The sequence below is a fragment of the Euleptes europaea genome, chromosome 1 (genome assembly GCF_029931775.1).
Source record: "Euleptes europaea isolate rEulEur1 chromosome 1, rEulEur1.hap1, whole genome shotgun sequence".
NCBI classification, from domain to species: Eukaryota; Metazoa; Chordata; class Lepidosauria; order Squamata; family Sphaerodactylidae; genus Euleptes; species Euleptes europaea.
In genome coordinates this window covers 33,811-59,763 of record NC_079312.1, presented here as the reverse complement: position 1 = coordinate 59,763, position 25,953 = coordinate 33,811, and the positions used below count along the sequence as shown (strand labels likewise).

The 25,953-nt window shown below is 55.3% G+C and overlaps 1 protein-coding gene across 8 annotated transcripts in view; it reads left to right on the top strand.

Annotated features, from left to right (window-relative positions):
• The window catches only part of SYNGAP1 (synaptic Ras GTPase activating protein 1), a 72,301-nt gene that overhangs the window by 43,348 nt on the left and 3,000 nt on the right, over positions 1 to 25,953 (top strand). For 5 of the 8 annotated variants that reach the window (XM_056853177.1, XM_056853169.1, XM_056853186.1 and 2 more), the window contains 11 exons: positions 269 to 823; positions 937 to 1,081; positions 1,486 to 1,630; positions 1,843 to 2,079; positions 4,506 to 4,707; positions 4,802 to 4,996; positions 5,208 to 5,239; positions 5,606 to 6,500; positions 21,798 to 21,971; positions 22,453 to 22,664; positions 23,098 to 23,201. In XM_056853177.1, the coding sequence (XP_056709155.1) occupies positions 269 to 823; positions 937 to 1,081; positions 1,486 to 1,630; positions 1,843 to 2,079; positions 4,506 to 4,707; positions 4,802 to 4,996; positions 5,208 to 5,239; positions 5,606 to 6,500; positions 21,798 to 21,971; positions 22,453 to 22,664; positions 23,098 to 23,201 (2,896 nt within the window). The remainder of the gene's footprint in view (positions 1 to 268; positions 824 to 936; positions 1,082 to 1,485; positions 1,631 to 1,842; positions 2,080 to 4,505; positions 4,708 to 4,801; positions 4,997 to 5,207; positions 5,240 to 5,605; positions 6,501 to 21,797; positions 21,972 to 22,452; positions 22,665 to 23,097; positions 23,202 to 25,953) is intronic. The other 3 variants (XR_008933409.1, XM_056853215.1, XM_056853196.1) reach the window with 1 other exon arrangement.

Genomic DNA, 25,953 nt, shown 5'->3' with positions numbered 1-25,953 from the left:
TGTCAACGGGGTGCTGGCTGACCTGGGTAGATCTTTCATTTCAAAATTTGACACTCCCATGTTTCCATGTGTGCATACGTGCAGGTACAGCGATTATTGTAAGCTGTATTGTAATAAATGAACAGATAATTAGAAGATGTTTTCCAAGCCACTTCAGCGGGGCCCTGCCGTCTGCTCCTGTTAGTGCCTCCCCCCGCCCCAGTTAGGGGGCCGTCCTCTCCGCCCTGCTGACTCGGCCGGCGCTGCTTTTTCCTCCCCCGCTGCTCAGGACAACAGCCGGCGTGTCGACAACGTGCTGAAGCTGTGGATCATCGAGGGGCGGGACCTGCCCCCCAAGAAGCGCTACTACTGCGAGCTGTGCCTGGACGACATGCTGTACGCGCGCACCACCAGCAAGGTGCGCACGGACAACGTCTTCTGGGGGGAGCACTTCGAGTTCAACAACCTGCCGGCCGTGCGCACCATCCGGCTGCACCTCTACAAGGACACCGACAAGAAGCGCAAGAAGGACAAGAGCAACTACGTGGGCATGGTCAGCATCCCCATCGCCAGCGTCACCGGGCGCCACTTTGCCGAGCAGTGGTACCCGCTCAGCCAGCCCAGCGCCAGCAAGAGCAAGTCCGGCTGCCCGGCCATCCGCGTCAAGAGCCGCTTCCAGACCATGAGCATCCTGCCCATGGAACTCTACAAGGAGTTTGCCGAGTACGTCACCAACAACTACCGCATGCTCTGCGCTGTGCTGGAGCCCGTCCTCAGCGTCAAGAGCAAGGAGGAGGTGGCCTGCGCCCTGGTCCACATCCTCCAGAGCACCGGGAAGGCCAAGGTAAACGGGGGGCCCCGGGGGGTGGGGGCGGTGCCCAGGGGAGGGAGAGGGGGGGCCCTGGCGGCCCTCGAGGGCCGGCCCCGCACTCACGCGCCCCGCCCCGCCCGCTGCAGGACTTTCTGTCCGACATGGCCATGACGGAGGTGGACCGCTTCATGGACCGGGAGCACCTGCTCTTCCGGGAGAACACGCTGGCCACGAAAGCCATAGAGGAGTATCTCAAGCTGATTGGACAGAAATACCTCAAGGACGCCATCGGTGAGAGCCGGGCCGGGGAGTGGGTGGTGGTGCTGGGGGGGCATGGGGGGGAGGCGTGCCCCAGAGAGGGGCAGGCAGGCTTCCCTCCGGGCTGGGGGGCGCTGGATGGATCGAGCCCGCTGAGCAGGACGGACCCTCCCCCGAGGACTGACGGCTCCAGGTCTAGGCCTAAACCCCCAGCAGGGCTGTGGGGCAGGGAAACGGAGCCTCCTCGCAAGGGGGTGGTAGAGAGAGGACGGGGCCCCTGCATTCCCTCGTTGCGCCTTGTTCCCAGAACCGTCTGTGGCTTCCCGCCCTGCCATCCCAAGCAGCCCTTAGGACAGGCTTGTGGGGAGCGGGGAGTGGCAGCTGGGGCAGAGGCCAGCCCCGCCTCGCCCCCACCGGCCCCTCTGCTCCCCCCCCAGGTGAGTTCATCCGCGCTTTGTACGAGTCGGAGGAGAACTGTGAGGTGGACCCCATGAAGTGCTCGGCGTCCACCTTGGCTGACCACCAGGCGAACCTTCGCATGTGTTGCGAGCTGGCCCTCTGCAAAGTGGTCAACTCCCACTGGTCAGTGTAGGGCTGGGTGTGGGTGTGGGGAGGAGGGGTCTCCTGGCTTCTGCCGCCTTCCAGGACTTTGCAGAGGGGAGGGGGCCTCTGCCTAGGGGCGGAGAGGTGGGGAGGGGTTCCTGGCAGGAGGCCAGTGTGTGTGGAGGCGGGGGGGGGGCCCTCCTGCAGTGGCCCGCTCACCCCCTGTTCTCTTGCCTCTGCCCCCCCCCCAGCGTGTTTCCCCGGGAGCTGAAGGAGGTCTTTGCTTCCTGGCGTCTCCGCTGCGCAGAGCGGGGCAGGGAGGACATCGCCGACCGCCTGATCAGTGCCTCTCTCTTCCTGCGGTTTCTGTGCCCCGCCGTCATGTCTCCCAGCCTCTTTGGCCTCATGCAGGAGTACCCTGATGAGCAGACGTCCCGCACCCTCACCCTCATCGCCAAGGTCATCCAGAACCTGGCCAATTTCTCCAAGTGAGTGCCGGTCGGGGCAGGGCGGGACCCCCGCGGCGTGGGGCGGACGAGCCCAGCTTGGAGGGGCTTGGAGGGGCAAGAGCCGGATTGCAAAGCTTCCCTTGGCCTGCCTGGCACTCGGCCTCTGGCCCCTGGGCAAGCAGGGTGGCAGAGGTGTCCTCGTGGGGATGGGATGGAGGAGGAGTTGCTTTGGCCCTCGTCTTGGAGACGAACGGGTGTGGCGCTGAGGCAGCTCAGGGGCTATAATGCAGATGGGGCATCAGGAGAGCGCTGCTGGGTCAGGCCTGGGTGGGAGGGTCCTTCCGGTCCAGCCTCCCGCCTCTCCCAGGGCTGAGAGGCCAAGGCCTCCCGTTGGTGATCTCCCCTTGGGAATCCGTCGCCCCCTGGGGTCATTCCGCATTCCTGGCCATTTGGCCATCCAAGACTTGGTCTCCTGAGCACCATGACCTTGTAGCAAGGTGTGGTGAGACGGCCGGAGTCTCCCGTCGCTCCTCCTCCGGCCTCCTCTGCTTGCGTGCCTCCAAGATGAAGCGCTCTGCGCTTGGGCAGTGGCCTGCCTCAACCCCCGGTGCTTTGCCAGCTACAGATTTGCAGAGGGGCTCTTGTGACGGGGATACAGTATAGCCCAATGGTGGGATTATTGGGGTGAGCTTTAGGGTGGGGGGCGTTTTCCTGCAGCCTTCAACAAAATATTTCCTTCCAATATGCAGCTGAGGAAGGGAGCTGCAACTCACAAAAGCTCCAAGCTGGGATAAGTGTTGTTAAACTTCGCAGTGCCATCGGATGTCTGGTAGAATCACGGAATCACAGAGGTTGGAAGGGACCACCAGGGTCAACTAGTCCAAACCCCCTGCACAATGCAGGAAATCCACAACTACCTCCCCCCCCACTCACCCCAGCAACCCCTACTCCATGCCCAGAAGATGCCCCCCTCAAAAAAAAAAAACCTCTAGGATCCTGGGACAATCTGGCTTGGAGGAAAAATCGCTTCCTGTCCCCAAAGTGGCGATCAGCACTACCCTGGGCGTGCAAGAAAGGGCCATGAGAGCCAAACACTGACACAACCCTTCCTGCCCCCCCTCATGATCTGCCTGAGGTCACAGAATCAGCATTGCTGTCAGGTGGCCATCCAGCCTCTGCTTGAAAACCTGCAGGGGAGGAGAGCCCACCACCTCCCGAGGAAGCCTGTTCCACTGAGGAACCTGCTCTAACTGTTAGAAAATTCTTCCTAATGTCTAGACGGAAACTCTACTGATTTAATTTCAACCCGTTGGTTCTGGTCTGACTTTCTGGGGCAACAGAAAACAACTCGGCCCCATCCTCCTCTATGACAGCCCTTCAAGTGCTTGAAGGTGTTTTATTTTCCAAAGAATATTTGGCCCTCAGAGATCCAGATTTGCCCCCCCCCTCCATCTGGAGGGTCCCCAAGAAAGTTTGAGGTGGTGTCGTTTGTACATGGATCTGACCTGGAGGCTGCCAAACACAGCAAGTGGCCAAGGTGTGTGTGGGGGGGAGGCCGTTGGTGATCCCAGCCAAGGATGCGACAACGGGGACGGGAAGGCTTGAGGCTGGGCAGGGGCTGGGAAATGGAGACTAGAAATGTGAAGGCCCCCGGGGGGGAGACAGAAAAAAATTGAAACTTTTTTTTCTCTTTTTGATGGGAAAATTGGCTATTTGGGGGAGTACTGAAAAAACTCCTGTGAAATATTTTCTCTTTTAGGATGAAATGCTTTTAGAGACAAGGTGGGCATGCTGTAGACCAGAGGTTCCCAAACTGTGCTCTGTGGAGCACATGGTGCTCCACGAAACATCTAGTGATCCATGAAGAGATTGGAAAGAAAAATACGATTGTCATTCAGTTTAGTATATAGGCGCTAGGTGAAAATTAATGCTCCATTACGAATTTCTCTCCTGAAAAGTGCTCTGTGACTGAAAATTTGGGAAACTCTGCTGTAGATGCATGCATCCCTTAAATCCAAGATGCGTTCTGCACCCAGAAGGATCCCCAGTCTTTGTGCAGGGCTTTCTATGGCTTCTCAGCTCTTGCGCACCTTCTGTTGTTCTCCTTTTCACCTGTGGTTGGCCTTTGCTCCTCTCCTTCGAACTTATTGCCCTACTTCCTGGAGGGGGGGGAAATCAGAAGAGAGGGCAGTTGAGGTGAAAATTAAGAACTCTAAAAAAGGGGGGCCTGGAGATTGCCCCCCCTCCCCCGCGGGCATTTGGGCCGGGGCCTCCTGGCCTCTGCGTCTTGCTATTCCAAAACTGGTCGTCTGCCTTCCCTCCCGTAGCAATCATTCCACACCTGCCTTTGGCTGGGATGAGGACGTGGCCCGGCTGACGGCCCCTGCCAGGCTGGCCGGGGCCCTCCTCGCCCTCCTGCTGGCAGACCCTCACGAGAGCCTTTCTCCTCCCCCCCGGCAACACAGGTTCGGCAGCAAGGAGGAGTACATGGCCTTCATGAATGAGTTCCTGGAGCTGGAGTGGGCCAGCATGCAGCAGTTCCTCTACGAGATCTCCAACCTGGACACACTCACCAACAGCACCAGCTTCGAGGGCTACATCGACCTGGGCCGGGAGCTCTCCACACTGCACGCCCTGCTCTGGGAGGTCATGCCCCAGCTCAGCAAGGTGGGGGGGTCAGGGCCGGCGACGGGGCCGGGGGGGAGGGGGGGTCTCTCCCCGCCACCTCCCCCTCCTCCCAGCCTCCCCTTGCCTCTTCCAGGAAGCCCTGATGAAGCTGGGCCCCCTGCCTCGCCTCCTCAACGACATCAGCCTCGCCCTCAGGAACCCGCACATCCAGCGCCAGCCCAGCCACCAGGGCGAGCGCCTGCAGCCGAAGCCCGTCATCCTCCGCGGACCCTCCGCCGACATGCAGTCCTCCTACATGATGCGCGACCTCAACAGGTCAGGCCTACCCCTTCCCTTCCGCAGCCTACGCAGCACACCGCTGATGTAAGCTGCCCCCTCCCGTAATGAAAATGCCCCCTCTCAGGCATTTTGGAGTCGGGGCTGATTGCATGAGACGGGGACGTTCTGGCTGCCCTGAGGGGGCCGGAGGGGCGGGCAGATGCTTCCTCTGCGGGGAGGGTCTCCATCAACCTTTCCTCTGTACCAACAGCTCTGTTGACATGCAGCCCTACATGATGCGAGGCATGAACAGGTGAGTCCTGCTGAGCCCCCCTGTCCCCACCCACATAGGGAGAGGGGGCCCATCCATGCCTGCCCCCTGCCCTCCCATGACTTCCACATGAGCAGGCTGAGGGTCTGAAGCGTCAGCTCCTCCACAGAGGACCCTGGGAGCCCCTGCGTGAAACTGGTCTTGTTTGTCTCTCCTGGGCAGCTCTGCATGCAGCCCTGTGCAGGGGGCGTTCCTCGTGCCTCCTGAAGGCTGGGGGGGGTCTCCTCTCTCTGGTTGGGGGAGGCGGCCTTTGCCGCTCGGCTGGGGCCTGGAGACAGCCCCGTCCTCGGTCCTCCTTCCCTGTGTGACCTTCTGTGGGGCCTTCTCCCCCCTCCCCCTCCTCCGCAGCTCCATGGACATGACCCGCTTGCCTTCGCCCACCAAGGAGAAGGGCTCAAAGGACATGTTCTTTGTGGCCCGGCCTCCGCTGGCCCGCTCCTCTCCCGCCTACTGCACCAGCAGCTCGGACATTACGGAGCCGGACCAGAAGGTGCTGAGCGTCAACAAGAGCGTCTCGATGCTGGACCTGCAGGACAGTCGCATGAACAGCATCTCCAACCTGCACAGCGTGGGTGACATGCTCAACAGCAGCCAGGCCTCCATCACGGCCGGCCTGGGGCTGCGGCCCAGCCGCCTCTCCCAGGGCAGCGGCTCCAGCATCGCGGCCGGCCTGCGGCTCAGCCAGATGGGCGTCACCACGGACGGGCCCCCCGGGGGTGGCACCTCCTCCGCCCAGCAGCTCAGGATCCCCCTCTCCTTCCAGAACCCCCTCTTCCACATGGCCTCCGATGGGCCGGCCGCCGGCCCCTCCCTGCACCCCCACCAGCACCACCGGCCCACCGAGGGCAACCCCGACGCCTTCGCCCCCTTTCACGGCTACAGCAAGAGCGAGGACCTCTCCGCCAGCAAGCACATAATCCACAGCCACAGCTACAGCGACGAGTTCACCCGCCAGGGCTCCGAGTTCACCAAGCGGCAGCTCTCGCTGCAGGAGAACCTGCAGAACATGCTCTCGCCCCCCCAGATCACCATCGGGCCCCAGCCCCAGCGCCAGGCACCCCAGCCCCAGCCCTCCGTGCAGCGGGGGAAGTCCCAGCAGCTCACTGTCTCCTCCGCCCAGAAGCCCCGCCCGTCCAGCGGCAACCTGCTCCAGCCGGAGCCCTCCTACGGCCCAACCCGCACCCGCCAGCAGTCGGTCGCCAAAGAGACCCCCTCCGCTCTCAAGCCATCAATCACCAAGCAGGTGAGCAGCAGCCTCCCCCCCCCAGCTCTGGTGGGAAAACAGCGAGGCCGGTGGGGCATGCGCGTGTGTGTGGGGGTGTCTTCGTGCATTTCAGGGCTTTCCGCCTTCCCGTCCGGCCAGTTGGGATCTTTGTCCCCGTGAGCATCACCTTAGACTTACCGACCCTGAACTTCATTTGCTACATAGTTGCCCACTCACCCAATTTTTGGAGATCCTCCAGGAGGTCTTCATGGTCATCCCTGGTTTTCACCATCCCGAATAGATACATAGAAATCATAGAAACATAGAGTTGGAAGCGATCTTCAGGGTCATCTAGTCCAACCCCCTGCACAATGCAGAAAATTCACAACTATCTCCCCCCCCCCACACACCTAGTTACCCCCACTCCATTCCCAGAAGATGACTCCTCCCCCCCAAAATAACCCTCCAGGATTCTGGGCCAATCTGGCCTGGAGAAAAATTGCTACGTGACCCCAAAGTGGCAATCAACATTTCCCTGGGCATGCAAGAAAGGGCCATGAGAGCCAAGCACTGACGCAACCCTTCCTGCCTTCCCTCTGATAGTCTAAGTTCATAGAATCAGCATTGCTGACAGATGGCCATCTAGCCTCTTCTTAAAAACTCCAAAGGAGAGCCCACCACCTCCTGGGGAAGCCTGTTCCACTGAGGAACCGCTCTAACTGGCAGGAAGTTCTTCCTAAGGTTTAGCCGGAAACAATTGATTTAATTTCAACCCGTTGGTTCTGATCCGACCTTCTGGGGCAACAGAAAACAACTCCGCATACAATACTTATGTGTCTTGTGCAAACTTGGCCACTGTACTGTGCATCCCTTATTCCTGATCATTTTTGAACAAATTAGATAGTATCGGCTCCAGAACCAATCCTGATGGGACCCCACCGCTTACTTCCCCTCATTGTGAGAACTGTCCATTTATTCCTACTGTTTGCTTCCTGTAATTTGACCAAATTTTTCATCCATAAGACAACCCGTCCTCTTATCCCATGACTGCTGAGTTTACTCAGGAGTCGTTGGTGAGGTTACCTTGTCAGAAGCCTTTGGAAAGTCCAGGTATAGGCCGTCTGCCTGGTCACCATTGTCTCCGTGCTTGTTCACTTTCTCAAAGGACTCCCAGAGCTTGTCAAAAAGGGCAAGAGTCCAGTAGCACCTTAAAGACTAACAAAAATATTTTCTGGTAGGGTATGAGCTTTCGTGAGCCACAGCTCACTTCTTCAGATACAGAGGTTGGTGAGGCAGGACGTCCCTGGGCAGAAGCCAGGCTGACTTTCCCTCACCGGGCTTTGGTTCCTTTGTGTGCCTAGTAGTTCTGTCTTTGATAACAGTTTCTACTAATTTCTCTGGGGGACAGAGACGTTAGGCTACCTGGCCTGTAATTTCCTGGTTTTCCTCTGGATTCCTTTTTAAAAACTGGTGTAAAAACTTTGGTGCAGTGGCTGAATTTAGTGACAAAGTTGCTTATATGGGTTTGTAGATAAACAATCTCCCATTTGTTGACCTACCTATCTGATGAAGGGAGCTCAGACTCTCGAAAACTTATACCCCCCCCAAAAAAAAATCTTGTTGGTCTCTGAGCTGCTGCTGGATTTGAATCCAGCTGTTCGGCTTGCAGACTCCCCATACGGCCCCCGCCCTCAGGAACAATCTCACTTCTGAGTCCATTTGACTCAGATCTTCAGGCGCCTTCCCTGAGAATAGTGGCAGTGGCCGCGGGTATCTGCCCCTCACTTTCCACAGTGACTACAGATGGAAAGAGTTAATTGAGCTTCTCTGCTATCTCCCCGTCTTCTTTTAGCAACCCTTTTAGTCCTTGGTAATCCAAAGGTTCAACTGGTTCTCTGGCTGGTTTCTTGCTCTGGGTGTATTTGAAGAAATGCTTATTGTCTGTCTGACTGTCTGTCTGGATTCTTTTAGCAATCTATTCCTCAAATTCTCTTTTTACATGCCTAATTATTAACTTCCACTTGTTTTGCCACACTCTGTGGCTCCTTTCTGTTCACTTCATTGGGGCAGAACCTTCCACTTTTATAAAGAAGCCTTTTTGCTTTTCCCCGGCTTTCTTGACCTGGGTGGTGGCCTTTCCTCATCTGGGGGAGGCATTCTGGGGTGGGCTGGGGGGCTGAGGCAGGCTGTGACAAAGAGCAGGGTTTTCTTGGTGATGCCCCCCCTGGGCATGCCCTCCCCTGCTGCCATCAACCTGGCTCTGAATCCGCTGAAGAGTCCACCAGTGGCCGGGGGTGGGGGGGCTTGCCCGTGGCCCCAGGCCTTTGGATTGGATTTGTTCACGTATTGTTCCTCCCCTTTGTGGTGCCCCTGTGTGAGAAGTGAGCCTTTGTATTTTGCTTTGACTGACTACTTCTCATGTGTAAAAGCCTCACCAGGTCTCCGGGGCTACGAGGCCTGAGCTCAGTCCGTGTTTAATAACTGATAACAGAATGGCAAGCGGTATTTATCAGTGACGCCAGCAGGGTTGACAGAGCTGGCCTGACGGTGTGTGTGTGTGGGGGGAGATGGGGGGCGCACGGGCAGGACTCCTCCTGCCCCTGACTCGCCTCTTTGTCCCCCACGGGGCCTGCGGTTCTCCTCTCATGGGTGGAGCGTTTGTGGCAGCTGTTTTGTCCCTCTGTGGCTGCTGGACAGGACCACCACGAATGCCGTAGGTGCTGGAGACGGACCGGGTGGGGTAGCCCTTCCCATCCTGCCTGCTCTGACCCCCCGAAGGGCTGTTTGGCTGGAGGGGGAGGGTGCTGGACTGGGTGGACCTCTCAGCGGAGCCCGCAATGCATTTACCTGGGCTGAATAAAGACCTTGCATTCATGGCCCATTACCAATGCTGATTTCTCCACACCCATGTCTCCCCTGGACATCACAGACTCTTCTGCATATCACACCTAATCCCATCAAGCCTGCTATTCACATTTACATACTGTTCCTCTACTTAAAGACCGATGGATTCACATTCTAGCTGTATCTGAAGAAGTGAGCTGTGGCTCACGAAAGCTCATACCCTACCAGAAAACATTTTTGTTAGTCTTTAAGGTGCTACTGGACTCTTGCCCTTTTTGACTACTGCAAACAGACTAACACGGCTACCCACTGTGAATTTCCCCCAGGAGGTCATTTCAGAGGGAGGCACAGAGAAAGCAGCGCTCTCACAGCCACGCCAGAGGGCACAGATGGGAGGAGCTGCTGCGAAGGATTCGTCCGGCGCTCGGGTCCCTATCCTGCCAGGAGGCTGGTTCCGGCCCACGGAGGATTTCCCAAGCCGGCACCAGCACCTAAAACTGAGCCAGGAGTGGACGAGAAGCCTGTGAATAGGTCTTGGAATAGGACATGTTCACATCTGCTCGTTCCTGTTTACCAACTGCATTTTGCACACACTAAAGCCTCTGTATTTAAGGGCAGTCCCACATAGAGCGTGTTGTAGTAGTCCAGCATCCGCGTTTCGGTAGTGTGGATCTGTAGAGCTGGGATAGTGGAATCTGGGCGGAAAGACCATTCCCAAACCAAATGTAGTTGGAGGTGGGCGCTCCTGGGGGCTCCCCCCGGGGGCCAGTCTCTGCTGCTCCGACAGCATCGCAGAATCAAGAGAGAACTCTGACTTCACAGAAGCAGGAAGAACATCCCTCCCAGAGTCACGCACCGCTTCTCTCTGCTTCCTGCGAGGGAAACTGGAGATGGGCGGCTTGGTTTGTTTTCAACACAGAGCATAAAGGAGAAGTTACCCTTCACCACTGAGGATGCTGCCCACCCGGCCTTCTCGGACTCCAGGGGTGGACGGTCGTTGACAGCAGAGACCTTCCTGGTCAGAGACCCCGCAGGGCCCATCATGCCAGCGGTGATGGGGGTGGTGGAAATGTGGGCCCCATTGCTGGATCGTGTCTGCCAAGGGCTTGCAGGGCTGCCTGGAATGAGTCCCTTCCTGAAGATAGCTGGGGGGGGGGACGACACGGAGCCCTTCTTTCCCGAGAGAGAGAGAGATTGAGAGAGAGATGCAACCCTTGGAGGGGCGGGGGCCGCCGGCTTCTGGGCTGCACCGACAGCCAGCGGAGGGGACGGGCTGAGCTGCCCCCACTGGCCTCTGAGGTCGGGCCTGGCTTCATGGATCAAGCCCCTGTCAAGCAGCTGGCAATGCTGCTAGAGATGGACTCCATTCTTGCCTATGCTCCTGTTGGATAGCTGCCTGGAAAGAGCCAAGAGATACACAGAGCCAGCAATGGGCCATGAGCAGTCGAAGCCTCAGACTCTAGGTGGGCTCAGGTGCTCTCTACGTGGTGGTGAATTGCAGGAGTGGAGAGGGGGCGTCACCCATTGGGTGCTCTTATGATTGGCCTTTGTGCCGTGGAACATTCTGGAGCTCCATCTGAATGTGAGGCGCACCTCCCCGCCCCCCCCCCCCGTGGTGTTTCCTGACTTTACAGTAAGCACCCGGGGGTGGGAGAACGACACACACCTTCTGCCTTCACGGTGAGAAAACGTCCTGTCAGAGTGCTTGGTGACGGCTGTTTCTTCAGCTCTGAAAAGAAGAAGAAGAAGAAGTAGAGTCGTTTTTTATATGCCGACTTTCTCTACCACTTAAGGGAGACTCAAACCGGCTTACAATCCCCTTCCCTTCCCCTCCTCACAACAGACACCCTGTGAGGTAGGTGGGGCTGAGAGAGCTGTGACTAGCCCAAGGTCACCAAGCTGGCTTCGTGTGTAGGAGTGGGGAAAAGAACCCAGTTCTCCAGATCAGACTCCACCACTCCAAACCACCGCTCTTAACCACTACACCACGCAGACGGTGGTGATAACAGCACAAGAAGTGTTCTTCAGGCACCATTGCCGGTGTGAAGGAAAGATGGCGTCCTCGGATGACCGCTTGTGACTGAGGACTTCTCGGCCGTGGCGAGGGACGGGCTGGCTCCGGCTGCAAACAATTCACATCCAAAGCGAGGAGCGGCACAGCCGGTAGATAAAAAACCACTATTCAAGGAACGGCCCTTCCCAGGGTCTCCTGTGGCCGCCGGAAGCGCAGCCCGTCCAAGGCGGTTCCACGTCGGAACCGTCAGGCTAGATTGTCATCGGTTCCGAGGACGGGTCCAAAAGCTGGTGGTCTTGACATCGGAGGAAGGTGTGGCTGGCGACAGGAGGCCCCGCGCTCTGCCCGGCAGGCTGTGTGGGAAGGTGTATGTGTCGGGGTGTGTGTGTGTCCGTGGGTCGAGCGGGAGCCCACCTGGCTCAGAAGCAGGGAGCCGTGTCTGTCTGGGGCTGGGGGGAATCTCCACCAGAGGCAGCCGGGAGCCAAGCCCTGGCCGGCTCATGGGAGATGCTGGCCCCCAGTGGCTGAGACCCACAGGGCGGGTGCTGCTGCCCTTCTGAGTGAGCTGGGAGGCCTCGGCCTGCCCTGCTTGGGCACTTCAGCCCGGCCCAGGCTTCAGTGGTCCCAGGGGGGAGACTCTGGGGGTGCTGGAGGTGAGCAGGTACTGTTGGGGGGGAGGAGTGCTGATCTGCCTGTTCCACAGGATCTTGACCCGGAGCCTGCTATTGCAGAGGGGAAAGGGGGGGCCTTCCCCGGAGCCCCCAGGATGCCCAAAGCCCTCAGCCCTAGTGAAGACTCTTCTCCCTTTAAGGCTTCTTCCCTCTCCTTCTGAGGGGTCTTCGTCCCATCTTGAGGCCAGGCCAGGGCAACCCTGGTCACCAGCTGGAAAGGTGAAGAAAGTCAGCCTTTGCCTGGTGACGCTAAGCCGAAGGCTGTATTTCCTGTGGCGCCAGGCCAGCCCTTTTCGGGGCCTGCTGGACATCTGGTGCTGGACCTTGCATCTTGGAACGTGGTTGTCAGCGTTAGCAGCATGCTGTAAGAATGTCTGATCTCCTCCTTGGTTACCTGTGCAAACGGCTTCCTTTTCGTGCAAAAGACCTGTTCATTTTCAGTCTTCGGTGCAGCCCCACATTTGGGACTGCGCCTGGGCACAGGCCTGCCACCGGAAACTTTTACTAGCCTCAGGCCTATGACGGGGATGCCCCTCCCACCAAGCCAGCGGGCCCGGCTTCCCGCGTGCTCCTGGGCAGGGCATCCCCTCCCTCCTCAGTTCCTTCTTTGTCACCGCCGAGAATGGAGCTTCTTTACCTCAGTGCGACTTCTGCTTTCGTTTTCGTGAGTCTTCATTGTCCGGCTGCCGCTCAGGGCTTCCTGACCATCCCCTTCCCCCACTCTTCTATCCAGCTCTTAATTCGGGGGAGAAGATAACTTTTCGCCTCGGTCCCCTCGGCTGTATGCTGAGGGCTGGTATGGCCCCTAGATCACCCTTCAAGCGCTGCTCCAAGTGCTCTACTAAGATCCCACACACAGACGTGCATGAGTTGTGCCTGATCTGCCTGGGCGAGGGACACAACGTATCGGCATGCAAGATCTGCCAAAAGTTTTCCACCCAAGCACGAAATGCTCGCGCCGACCGTTTGAACGCAGAGTTGTGGAAGAAGGCTTTACTGGCCCCATCTCCCTCTGCTGGTTCCAGGATGCCCCAGCGTGTTCCATCAGTGCACTCGGTGCCGTCCGCTCCGGCCCCCGGATACGGCTCGGACCCGAAGCACTCGGATCCGACTCAAAAGAAATCGGACCCGGAGCATTCCAAGAAACACAAGAGCAAGTCCAAACACAGAGACAAGTCGAGCGTCTCGATCCGGTCCAGGTCCTCCCCAGCCACACCAGTTCCATCTGCGTCAGATCCGAAGCTTCTGGAGCTGGATCCAGTCCTGGTTCCGCTGAGGACCCTGTCTTTCCATTCAGGATCTCCCCGCCACTCGTTTTCTGATGTGGAGCTGGAGTTACCGGCAGAGACCCAGCAGCCTTCGGATCCAATCACTCTGGATCCGAGACCCTGTTTACAGCCGGGTTTGGTTTCAACTTCTCAACCCAGCATTTCCCCGGTCCTCTTGCAGGATTGGATTGAGTTCTGCCAATTCAAGCAACTCAACCTGCAGGGAAGACCGATGCCACAGGGCACTACGCAGCAGGTGCCTTTCCCATCTACTTCCTATACCCAACCAGCCTCTTTACCGGACTCAGATCCAGAGGATTTTGAAGCCCTGGCATCTGTAGACAGCTCAGAGGGCGTGTCTGAACCCTCTCCTGATGAGCAAGTGGGGGATACTGAAGCTGTTTCCCCTTCAGAGGATCTCCGCCTGAGAACCGAACAGATGATCCAGATGGCTGAGGCACTGGAAATTAATGTTGCCACCTCAGACAACAGACCTAAGGATAGGATCCTTAGCCGACTGTACCCCGATTCCCTGGGTATTGCAGCATTCCCAATACTAGAGGGCTTATCTGATATTACCAAGACAGTATGGAAGAAGCTGGCCTCCACTCCAGCTTCCACCAAGAAAATTGAAAACCTTTATAGGGTAAAACCAGACTCTGCAGAGTTCTTGACCATCCACCCTCCCCCATCCTCCATTGTTATGGGAGAAATGCAAACGAGACAGAGGCAGGGCCAGCATTCCACCCCTGCCAAGAAGGAGAGCAGGGGGATGGACTACTTGGGCAGAAAAGCTTATACTTCCTCAGCTCTTAGCTTCAGGATTGTGAACTACCAGACAATAATGGGGGGCTACCAGCTTTTTCTCTGGGAGAAAGCCACCCCCCATCTGGAACTGCTACTAGAGGAATCCAAGGCCGCACTTGGACTTATTCAAGCTGAAGCAATTCACCTCTCCAAGCAGGAGATAAGTGCAGGCAAGCATGCTGCAGAGATTGCAGCTCGGTCTATGGCTACTGCAGTCACCCTAAAATGTCACTCTTGGCTGTGTAATAGTGTATTACCGCTGGACACTAGATCTCAAATTGAGGACCTGCCATTTGAGGGAGATACACTCTTCGCCTCAAGTACAACAGAGTTCCTGACTATAGGCAGGATGGTGCTGCTGCACTCGTCTTGTTTGTGGCTTCCTAAAGGCACCTGGTTGGCCACTGTGTGAACAGACTTCTGGGCTTGATGGGCCTTGGTCTGATCCAGCAGGACCTTTCTTATGTTCTTAACATCAAGAGAGATCGCCAGACGGCTAGATCCCTTGGCATCACACCTACCTCAGAAGGAGAAATTCCAACCCTGCCAGCAGGGTTTTGCCACGCCTTTCTACAGAGGACAAAGGCACCAGAGATACCAACCGTATCCTCAGCAGAGGCAATTCCAGCATCAACAATACCAGCAAGGTCAATCAGGAAAGCTTAGACCATTCAACAGGCGAGGCCCCCCAGTGGTCCTCAGACCAAGGACCACCAACCACAATCTTCCCAGAGATTCTGACTATTACAGCAAGCCGTCCCAGAGGAGTTTCCCTTCCTTGAAAGACTGGCTAAATATTCTGATGCATGGCTCTCCATTTGCAACGATTCCTGGGTTTACAGAATCGTTTCCGAGGGCTATCGCCTTGAGTTTAACGTTATTCCTTCTTGTGTCCCGTCCAGTTTGGCAAGGGACAACCCATTCCCAGAGTTTGCCCCACAGTTGCAGGAATTATTGCAGAAGGGCGCAATTCAACGTGTTCACCTGAATGTTTTGGGTTCTTCTCTAGGATCTTTATGGTGGAGAAGAAAGACGGAGGTTCTAGACCTATTCTAGACCTCAGAGAACTTAATAATGTTTGAGAGTGTCAAAATTCCGTATGGTTTTGTTACCATCTGTTATGGAACTGCTCACCCCCAATATTTGGTTTGCTGTCCTAGACTTAAAGGACGCGTACTTCCATGTGTCTATCCACTCCTCACATAGGAAGTATGTTATGTTCCGCTACGGTAAGGAGGTGTTCTGTTACACTGTTCTTCCCTTTGGTTTGGCTACTGCCCTATGGATGTTTACAAAATGGGTAGCCGTAGTTGTCTCCCAGCTTCGGAGTAAGGGGTGCAGCATCTTCCCTTACCTAGACGACTGGCTCATTACAGCCAACAGTCCTGATACCTTAAGGTCCCATATAGATTTGGTTTTGACCACTTGCACCTCCCTGGGCCTTTTGGTCAACTGGAAGAAATCCAAGTTAGTCCCCTCTCAGAAGGCCCAGTTTTTAGGAGCCGTCCTAGAGTCCTAAGGGGAGGGCCTTCCTCCCACTGGAGAGGGTGAGGTGTCTAGTCGAACGTTTCTTACGCTGTAGACGCCAACCCGTTATAGTCATCCAGAGACTGCTGGGCTTCATGGCTTCCACGACAGCAGTAACCCCATTCAGTAGGCTGCAGATGAGGGTTCTACAAAACTGGTTCCTTAGGGTTTTTGACCAGTTTCGCCACTCACAGTGGCATAGACTTTCCATTCCCAGTGCAGTCTTGAAATCTCTGGGGTGGTGGCTATCAGAGACAAATTTACTCGCCGGTGTGCCCTTTGGTTACTGGAACCCGGACTTTACACTGATGACCGATGCATCCCTTGAGGGATGGGGAGGCCACTGCCAATCCTCCTCCATTCAGGGCAAGTGGGACAGAACTTCACATCAACATTTTGGAGCTACTGGCTGTCCGTTATTCCCTTACCTCCTTTGCATATATCTTTCATGGATCCAGGACACTGCTGCAGTCCGACAACACCTCAGCAGTGTACTACATCAACAAACGGGGGCACGGGCTCACTCCCATTATGCAGGGAGGTTCAGAGGGTTTGGCAGGTAGCTCTAGAGAACAACATTGTTCTAAGAGCCATTCACATAGTACAACACATGGGCGGATACGCTCAGCAGAGAATTCCACACGAACCACGAGTGGGAACTTCAAGATACCTTCCTGTCCCCAATTTTCCAATTGTGGGGTTTTCCCCAGATCGACCTGTTTGCATCCAGAGAGAACAGGAAGGCACTAGCTTTCTGCTCAATAGCAGGCCACGACCTGGAATCACTGGGAGATGCATTTCAGATAAGATGGTCGAGGGCCCTCTTCTATGCCTTTCCCCCATTTCCCCTTCTGGCCAGGGTTTTAGGGAAGATCAAAGCAGACCGTACCTCCTGTATCCTGATCGCCTCGCGTTGGCCTCGCCAGATTTGGTATGTGGAGCTGTTACTACTGGCAGAGGGGAACTACAGGATGTTCCCCAACTCCCCAGAATTGCTAAAGTGGGGCACACTCCTACACCACGTTGTAGACAGACTACACCTGGCAGCTTGGAGGATAGTGCTCAAAGAGTAGGGCTTTCCACTCTGGTCAAGGGGGTTATTCTAGAGGCCAGAAAGCCTTCCACATGCTATTCTTATGGGCTAAAGTGGGAAAGGTTTCACCAATGGGCTGAGTCTAAGGGACTATCGTCCTTCATCTGCCCACTGCCTCGTGTCTTAGACTACCTCCTAGAACTAGCTCGAGGGGGTCTTTCAGTGGCTTTGGTCAAGGTACACCTAGCAGCCATTGCAGCAGTGCATGACGAGGTGGAGGGCTACACTGTGTTCTCTCACCCTTTAGCTAAACACTTTATGAAGGGACTTAACAACTTGTTCCCTCCGATGCCCGGGATCACACCTCAATGGTCCTTATCTTTAGTATTAGCAAAGCTTATGCAGCCTCCTTTCGAACCTGTGGGCTCCACCCAGCTAGCCCTTCTCACAGCCAAGGTAGCCTTCCTGGTAGCTGTCACCTCCGCCAGGAGAGTGGGTTAGGGTTAGCAGCTCTTAGGATAGACAACCCCTTTCTAAAGGTGTTCAACAAGAAGGGGGCCCTACATCCTAGTTTACAATTTAAACCCAAGGTGACGTTCGCTTTTCACATGGCTCAGGATCTGGTGCTCCCAGTCTGGTGCTACCCAAACCCTTCTTCGTCAGCTGAAAGGTCCCTCCATACTTTGGATGTTAGGAGGGCTGTCCTCTACTACATGGATAGAACAAAGCAATTCAGGAGGTCTAAGAGTCTCTTTATTTGCTATCAGGGCCCCCCAAAAAGGGAAACGTGCCTCAGAACAGTCCATCGCTAGGCGGGTGGTGTCGGCAGTCAGATCTGCATACAGAGAGGCAGGCAAGACGTGCCCCCTCGAAGTTAGGGCCCACTCAGCTAGGGCCCAACTAGGGCCCAAGCCACTCTTCACAGGAAGGTACCACTCCTAGACATCTGTAAGGCGGCGACGTGGTCAAGTGAGGACACTACGCCTTAGACCTGCAAACAAGGAAAGATGCAGAAGTGGGAAAGGCGGTCCTCCAGGCCCTTTCCCAGTAATTTGACACCCACCTCCAGGATGTGAGTAGCAGGCGCAGTCCCAAATGTGTGTCTGCACAGAAGACTTCAATGAACAGCAGTTACAGACAAGCGCAACTCTGTTTTCTTCACCATTCTCATTGCCACAGCCGTGCAGGGGTAGGACACACAGGTCACACGAGAGATGCACCCCCCCTCCAGGGAGCTGTGATTGGCTACGGGCTTAGTTGGCACGTTCAGCTATGCTGTTGTCGGAGGTGGACAGTTCTCTTTGTCTTCAATGTTACACCAGTGTTGAGGTCTGGATCCGGGCTGAGATGGCCTTGTTGGTGAACTGAGCCGCTCTTCTCCTCTCTTCTCCCCGGTCCACGCCTCCCACCTCTGGCCTCAGAGCAGAGCGCCAAGGGCTTGGCTCCGGAACAGCCTGGTTAGGTGGGCCTGTGTCCGGAGAGGGCTGTGCAGTCCCTCCGCTCCTCGTAGCAGGAACCCTCCCTGTGCCAAGTGGCTGGGGGGCAGCAGAGCCTTGTCGTGTAGGCCCTGGCGGTCGGCAGGTTGCTCCATTTCCACCACCGGTTGAGACCGGCTTTCAAAGGCCTTTGTGGGGTCGGTTCACTAAGCTGGGTCCGGCCCCACGCTGTCATTCACCTGTCACTCAGATGGTTCATGGGAACACATAAAGCTGCCTTATACAGCATCAGACGTATCGGACCACTGATATCGGTATTCCCTACTCAGGCTGGCAGGGGCTCTCTGGCGTCTCAGGCGGAAAAAGGTCTTTCCCGCCACCTGCTACCTGGTCCTTTCAACTAGAGATGCCACCGGGGATTGAACCTGGGACCTTCTGCATGCTAAGCAGAGGCTCTGCCACTGAGCCATGGCCCCTCCCTCTTTTTTCTGTTTTCCAAGTTTGTGTTCCTTTAACACAGTGCGGGTTTTGTTCGTTTTGGGCTGCAGTTCTGCTGATCCTCGGGGGCAGACTGGAGCTGCTCCACCTCGAGCTCTGGTGTGGAGAGATTTCAGCATCCTTGTGCGGAGGGAGAGACTCCCTTGGGCAGCCCTGCTTTGGCTCTGGGGCAGCCGCCATTCTGTGCCAGTTACCCCATGTCCAATTTAAAGGCTTGATCTGGCCGAGCAGCCTCAACAATGATAAAGGATCTATGCAGACGAGACCCAGAGAAGGGGGGCAACTTGTCTGCAGTGGTACCGTGTCTAGAGGCGAGTTCTGTGTTTAACCTCGCACCAGCAAACCAGACAGAAATGTTCATCAAGGCAATGCTCTTTATTGAAAAAAGGCATGATTCTCTTTTTTAGGCAAGAGAATAAAAATTAGAAACAAGAACAAGTTAACCCTAAAAAATATGGAAAGGCCACATGTTAGGAAAATCAGCTCTCCTAACATTTCTCAAGCAGGATTGAATAAATGAGATTTAAAGTAAATCAGATTTCAAAGAACTATCTCAGAATGCTTTAGAAAGCTTTAGAAGCCCAATGCGTGTGTGTGCATGCGTGCGCGCACACACATGCACAGAGAGAGAAATCTCACCTTCGTTTTTTGTCACTCCGCTCACAAACACTTGAGTAACTCTTCTATGTGCCACTTTTTATAGCAAAGGGACATCTACTATCTTACAAAAAAATCATGCAGTGATTCTAAAGAGGAGCAATTGGTTCTCAGTATGTTGCTGTGAAATCGCATGTAGGTGTGCTGATATTATATCTTATGCTCATTAACTGCTCTGGCAAGAGTGAAAAGGCTGTACTTAGCACTTTACTAAACAGACGAATCGTCCTGGGGAGGGAGTTCCAAAATTTTGGTGCCACAACCGAGAAGGCCTTTTTTCGTGTTACCACTTCTCTAGCTTCAGGTGGTGGTGGTAGTGAGGCAATTGAAGCAGGGCCTCCGAGGATGACTAGAATGACCTCTGACCTCTCCTGATGACCCCAGGTTATTATAATGGGTGCCAACTGGCCTAGAGAAAAATGTCCCGTTCCTTTAATAAAGGCTGGGATGTTGTTTACCAGGAGGTATTATTTACCCCCTGGTGCCATGAGAAACAGGCAGTCTTTGGTGAGGGACTTGGTCAGTGTCTACCAGCTGATTCTTTTCTACATATTTATTGATGCTTTCAAAAAAATTTTAGTGAGGCAGGACTTACCTTCGCAGAAGCCCTGCTGGTGTTTATTCAGCAGACCCTGTCCTTCTATATACTTGACAATCTTATCTTTAATAATGCTTTTCACCAGTTTACCTGGAACAGATGTCAAGCTAACCGGCCTGTAATTTTCCGGATCTCCCCTCCAGGGATTCTTTTAAAAAGCTAGTTGTTTCATTGGCAATCCTTTGGTGAAGAGGGTGATCTTAAGAACTCTAGAACGGATACCTGGTCCCAGTGATTTTTTAGTTTGCAAATTGTCTTTAAGTTCTAGAACTTCCTGGCTTGTCACCACTGTTGGCCTGAGCTCCACATCCTCCCCCTTCTGAAAACATCCATTCGGGAAGAGGAATTTGCCCCATATCTTCAACAGGGAAGACAGATGAGAAGAATTCATGTAACTTCTCAGCAATCACCTCACCGTCCTTCGGTGTTTCTTTAATTTCATCCTTTAATCTGATGGTCCAACTGCTTCCCTCGCTGGTTTTCTGCTCCTGCTGCATTTAAAGAATTCTTTATTGTCGGCCTGTATGCTTTCAGCAGTACACCTTGCTCATCAGAATCATCCCTTTTCTTGCATCCCTGATTGCCTGCTTGGATTGCATTTTCTTGCTTCACACGTTGGCCAGCTGGTTGCCCTGGAGGGACAACAAGCAGGACACCGAGACCCCGGCCCTTCCCTGACGTTGCCTCCCGGCACTGGGATTCAGAGGTTGACTGCCTCTGACTATGGAGGTACTTTTAGTCTCCTCTGCTAGTAGCTGCTGACGGACCTCCCCTCCCGGCATCAATAGCCCCTTTAAAGCCACCCGTGCTTGTGACCGTCACTCCAATCAACTGGCAGTGAATTAAGTACTCCTCGAGTACTTAAATTGTGGGGGTCCGCTGCCCGTGGATTGAGTGCCCCCCTACCTTCTGAGTTTAGGCAGGAGACAAACCAAGAAAGGGTCTTCTCGGTGGTGGCATTGAAAATTTGGAACCTACCAGTGGGTGAAGACTTTTTTTTTTCATTTGGTGTTCCTTTCATGACCTCTTCCCTATGTTTTAATGGATGGTTTTAACTGATTTTATGATGGGTTTTAATTATTAGCCACCTTGGTGGCTCAGTTTTGTTCCAAAATATGGGGTAGAAATTTTGTAAATAAATAAATATAAACAGTGGACAGCCAGGGGTGGGGCGTGTAGCAGGGTCTGATTGTTTGGTGTAGCGGTCCAAAAGGGAGGTACTGCAGGTGCCCATTTCAGTATAGTCGAAAGCATGGATGTTCATGCTTTTTAACACGATTTCCTAGAAAGTGTAAACAAACTTGATGCACCCAAAACACCTGAATGATGGTACATGATGAAAGGGGGAACTGCTGAAAAAACCCCAACCACTTCAGAGGCGACTTTAAGAGGTCTCCTTTCCCCAGAGGCTGTTTGCACGCCTGCCCATAAGAAATGTGTAGCATCTGGACACGAGACACTGCCTGATACCGAGTAAAATCAGGATCGGCCCATCGAGGTCACTCTTGTCCTCTCCTGGGTCTCAGGCGCAGGTCCTTCATCTGGTCCTTTTTAGCTGGAGATGCTGTCAGGGATTGAACCCGGGGCCTTCTGGGTGCCAGGCGCTCTGCCTCTGAGCCGTGGCCCTTCCCCTTCTTGTCCTTGATGGCTTCCTCAGTCTCCTTGGCTTTGAGAGGGCCTTTCCTCCTCTGTGGTGGCGTACGCTTGGTCTACGTGAATGGCACGAGCTTAGCAAACCAGTCAGATGAAGAGGGAGAGGAGGCAGAGGCCCCGGCTGAAAGGCCAGTCCTGCACATCCGGCTCGTTCTGCTTTGCTCAACACCTTGGCCCCCCACCCGCCAGGCCTGACAGTGAGCCCGGCGACCACTGCTAGGGCCGGGGGTGGGGTGGGGAGTGGGGGCTGCCCTAGAGCTGTGTGTGTGTGTGTGTTGGGGCTGGGGAGGGAGGCCTCCTGGCTCACTGGGTCCCTTCGTCCCCCGGCAGCCCTCGCACACGCCCTCCACGCTGAACCCCGTCATGCCGGCTTCGGAGCGGACGGTCGCCTGGGTCTCCAACATGCCTCACCTCTCGGCGGACATCGAGAGCTCCCACATAGAGCGGGAAGAGTACAAGCTAAAGGAGTACTCCAAGTCCATGGATGAGAGTCGGCTGGACCGGGTAAGGCTGGTGCCTGGTGGGCCCAGCGGCTCCGAGGCTGGCCTCCTGTGCCCTCCCTGATGGGCGCGTTGGGTCAGGGATGAGAGTCCACCTGGGGCACAGCGGGTCGCTGGCCCTCGTGCCAGGGGTCGAGCGTTCTTCCGCTGGTGCCCAGCCGTTCTTCTCATGCTGCTCACAGTTGAGCTGGATTGTGGGCTGGGTCCCTTCATGGAGAACAAAACGGGGGGGGGGATGAGTGGCACCTGTGGAGGCGGGGCAAGCCAGCCGTGTCCTCTCGGCTGTGTTGGCTGGTTGGCTTCAAAACTTCTCCCTCATCCTGCCACTAAATGTGACCTCCAGGGCATCTCACAATCGTGGCCAAATTGCCCCAGCAGCAGGAGCCGCCAGCTGTGCATTGGCCCCGTCCAGACTCCTGACTGGCTGGCGGCTGGGCGTGGCGTTCCCCCTCTCCATGCCCACCATTCCGTGTTGTGCCCAACAGGTGAAGGAGTATGAGGAAGAGATTCATTCCCTGAAGGAGCGCCTCCACATGTCTAACCGGAAGCTGGAGGAATACGAGCGGCGCTTGCTCACTCAGGAGGAGCAGACGGGCAAAATCCTGCACCAGTACCAGCAGCGGCTGGAGCAGAGCGAGAAGCGACTTCGGCAGCAGCAGGTGGAGAAGGACTCCCAGATCAAGAGCATCATCGGCAGGTGAGCTGCAGGTCGGAGCCAAGGGGGGGGATGTGTGCAGAGAGGGCCAGGGTAGTCAGGTGAGCTAGCCAAGGAGGGGGGCCCAGGGGTCTGTGCACGCAGCCCCCTGGGCGCCTGGTTGGATGGCCAGGTCTGTTAACTGGGAGAGCGGAGCTGTGCGTGGCTCAGTGCAGAAGGGACAGGAGCCATGCACGGAGGTGTGGGGGGATAGGAGGGGCAGAGAATTGGGGTAGGGAGAAGGGGTGGGCAGGGGTCTCTGGGGAGGCCACCAGCATAGGTGGGGGGGGGCTTCTCACAGGTGGGGCCTCGGGTCCGAGGGGCAGGTCCCTCTGTGGCCCGGCCCTCGGGAGCCCCCCCTTCCCGCAGCTGCTGGCGGCCCCGGCTCCCGCCGCCTGCCTGCTGGGTGGGGGGGCCCGGATTGACTCCAGTGAAGCCTGTCCCTGCAGGTTGATGCTGGTGGAGGAGGAGCTGCGCAGGGATCACTCGGCCGCCCTCGACGCCTCCTCCGAAACGCGGAAACGACTGCTCGACGCTCAGGTGGAAATTACAATGTCATTGTTCTATTCCATGTCTTCATGGCCATCCCACCCACCCCGTCCGCGTCTCCCACCCCCACCCTCCGTCTGCCTGTCCGTCCGCCTGCGCATGCCTGGCTGTGCTTCTGTCTGTCCTCATGCGGGGATGGGCCCGGGGCGCTTCTGGAGGCTGGGGGCCCGTGGGTCCAGGTCGGCCCCACTCAACAGGGACCTGTTGGCGATGACCCCCATGGCACCGTCTTCCCTGGCCTGGGCCCCATGTTAAGAACAGGCTGCGAGGCCCCGACAGGCTGAGGCACAAGGGATGCAATGGGGAGGCCGAGAGGTGCACCCCCCCCCCGGTCTAAACCCCCCCCCCCAAAAAAAAAACCTGTGTCAGCGGAAGAAGGGAGGCCGGCCAGCCGTGGCGGCCCAGCTCAGACCCCGGAAGGGCAAAGAAGACTCTCTCTCTGCAGCAGGGCCCCCCACTCCTCCACCCCAAGGGAAAGGGGGAACGCACTCCAGTCGGGTTTGTAATGCAAATGTATAGTCTTCTTTGGCTAGAATGTGCATTTGCATTACAAGTGCTTTTCCAGACTAGCTGTCTTTCCTTTCTGTTTGAGGCTTTAACATCACTCTCTAGAGATATGCAAACTTATGCCGCAAGGGCCAAAGAACAGCAGGGGAGGGGGCTTGCCACTAGGGGAATGCCCCCCCCAGGTGTCAAGGCTGGAGAGTTAGGTGTGGACGGGGGGGGGGGAGAGGCAGGCTCCTGTTGGCTCCCCAGTGCTGTTCTGCTGCTGGTGCAGCACAGTGGCCTCCACATGACTTCCACGTGGCCGGTTTCCCGGTCCCAGTCCCCCCCCCCCGCCACGGCGGTTCCCCCACCCCCAAGGGCACTTGTTCATGTTTTTTTTAAAAAAATAACAGGCAGCAATTGACATCTCACAAGGGTGTTATAACAAGACCTTGGTGTGGCTCTGTGAGTTCCCAGCTTTCTTTAGAAGGTAAGTCTCTAGTCCTCTTCCTCTGGAGATGAAAGAGGGGAAGAGGCAGCCGAAGGCAGTTTGATTTGTGGGCTGCCTTTGGATGGATTTAACTTTTCCCATTGGCAGTCCTAATTGGAGCTATTAATCTGTGACTTTTATAGGCTTTATAATTATTGTTTTGATTGTATTTTATTATGTTATATTTATTTTGTAAGCCTTCTTCTTCCAGAAGGGAGAAAGGGGGCTAACAGATGTTTTAAATAACTAAATAAATATGTGAATGGGGTTAGAGATTTGCTAGTCCAAATATTTATTTATTCAGAAAAAATCTAAACTACCTCTCCAGAGAAAGCTACTTGAAAACGAAAGCTGGGAACATACAGGTTGTTCTAATGTTATAACTCTATAATGATATGTTAATTACCTATTTTTAAAAATATCCCTGCGGTGAGGGGAGGGGGGACTCGGGTAAGGAAAAGGGTGCCCTCATGGGTGCTGGGGTGGGGGCTGCGAAGATCTGGACTTCCCCCATCCCACCCCCCAGTGTTGCTGCCACCATTCTGAAAATATCACAGCAAAGCAGGTTTGGGAAAGATTGCAGGGAAGCCCGGGGTGGGGGGTGCCCAGAAACACCACAGTGGTGTGGGGAAGCAGGAAACAAACCGGGGCAAACACCGTGCGGAAGTGACCTTAGACTGCAGTGAGGTGGGGGGGAGTCTGCTTCCAACAGGCAGCTGTAGTAGGCAGGGAACAGGAGGGGCCACGATGGCTTCAGCAGAGCCTCCGTCTCCCAGGACAGGCCCGGACAGGCTGATTTCACAGCCATTTGAGGGCGCAGCTTGGGACACCAGTCTAGACAATAGGAAGAATTTTCTAACTGTTAAGAGCGTTTCTTCAGTGGAACAGGCTTCCTTGGGAGGTGGTAAACTCTCCTTCCCTGGAGGTTTTTAAGCAGAGGCTAGATGGCCACCATCAACCAAAAGGGAGACTGCAGCCAAGAAATCAGGAGATTGAGACTGGGTAGGGCAGCCATGAAGGAGTTAGAAAATATTTTGAAGTGTAAGGATGTGTCACTGGCCACCAAGACTAAATTAATTCATGCCATCGTATTCCTTATTACTATGTATGGGTGTGAAAGCTGGACAGCGAAGAAAGCTGATAGGAAGAAAATAGATTCCTTTGAAATGTGGTGTTGGAGGAGAGTGTTACAGATACCGTGGACTGCCAAAAAAACAAATCAGTGGGTTATAGATCAAATCAAGCCTGAACTGGCCCTGGAAGCTAAAATGACTAAACGGAGGCTGTCGTATTTTGGTCACGTCATGAGACAACAAGAGTCACTGGAAAAGACCGTCATGCTAGGAAAAACTGAGGGCAGCAGGAAAAGAGGAAGTCCCAACAAGAGATGGATTGACTCAGTAAAGGAAGCCACAGCCTTCAATTTGCAAGACCTGAGCAAGGCTGTCAAAGATAGGACATTTTGGAGGACTTTCATTCATAGGGTCGCCATGAGTCGGAAGCAACTTGACGGCACTTAACACACACACACAGATGGCCACCTGACAGCAAGGTTGATTCTATGACCTTAGGCAGTTCGTGGGAGGGAGGGCATCGGGCATCTTCTGGGCATAGAGGTAGGGGGTCACTGGGTGTGTGTGGGGGGGGAGGGAGTTGTGAATTTCCCCTGCATTGTGCAGGGGGTTGGACTGGATGACCTTCCAACTCTAGGATTCTATGAAACCCCTCCCCTCTGCCCCTGCTTTGCCTCACCAGCTATGTAGCTTC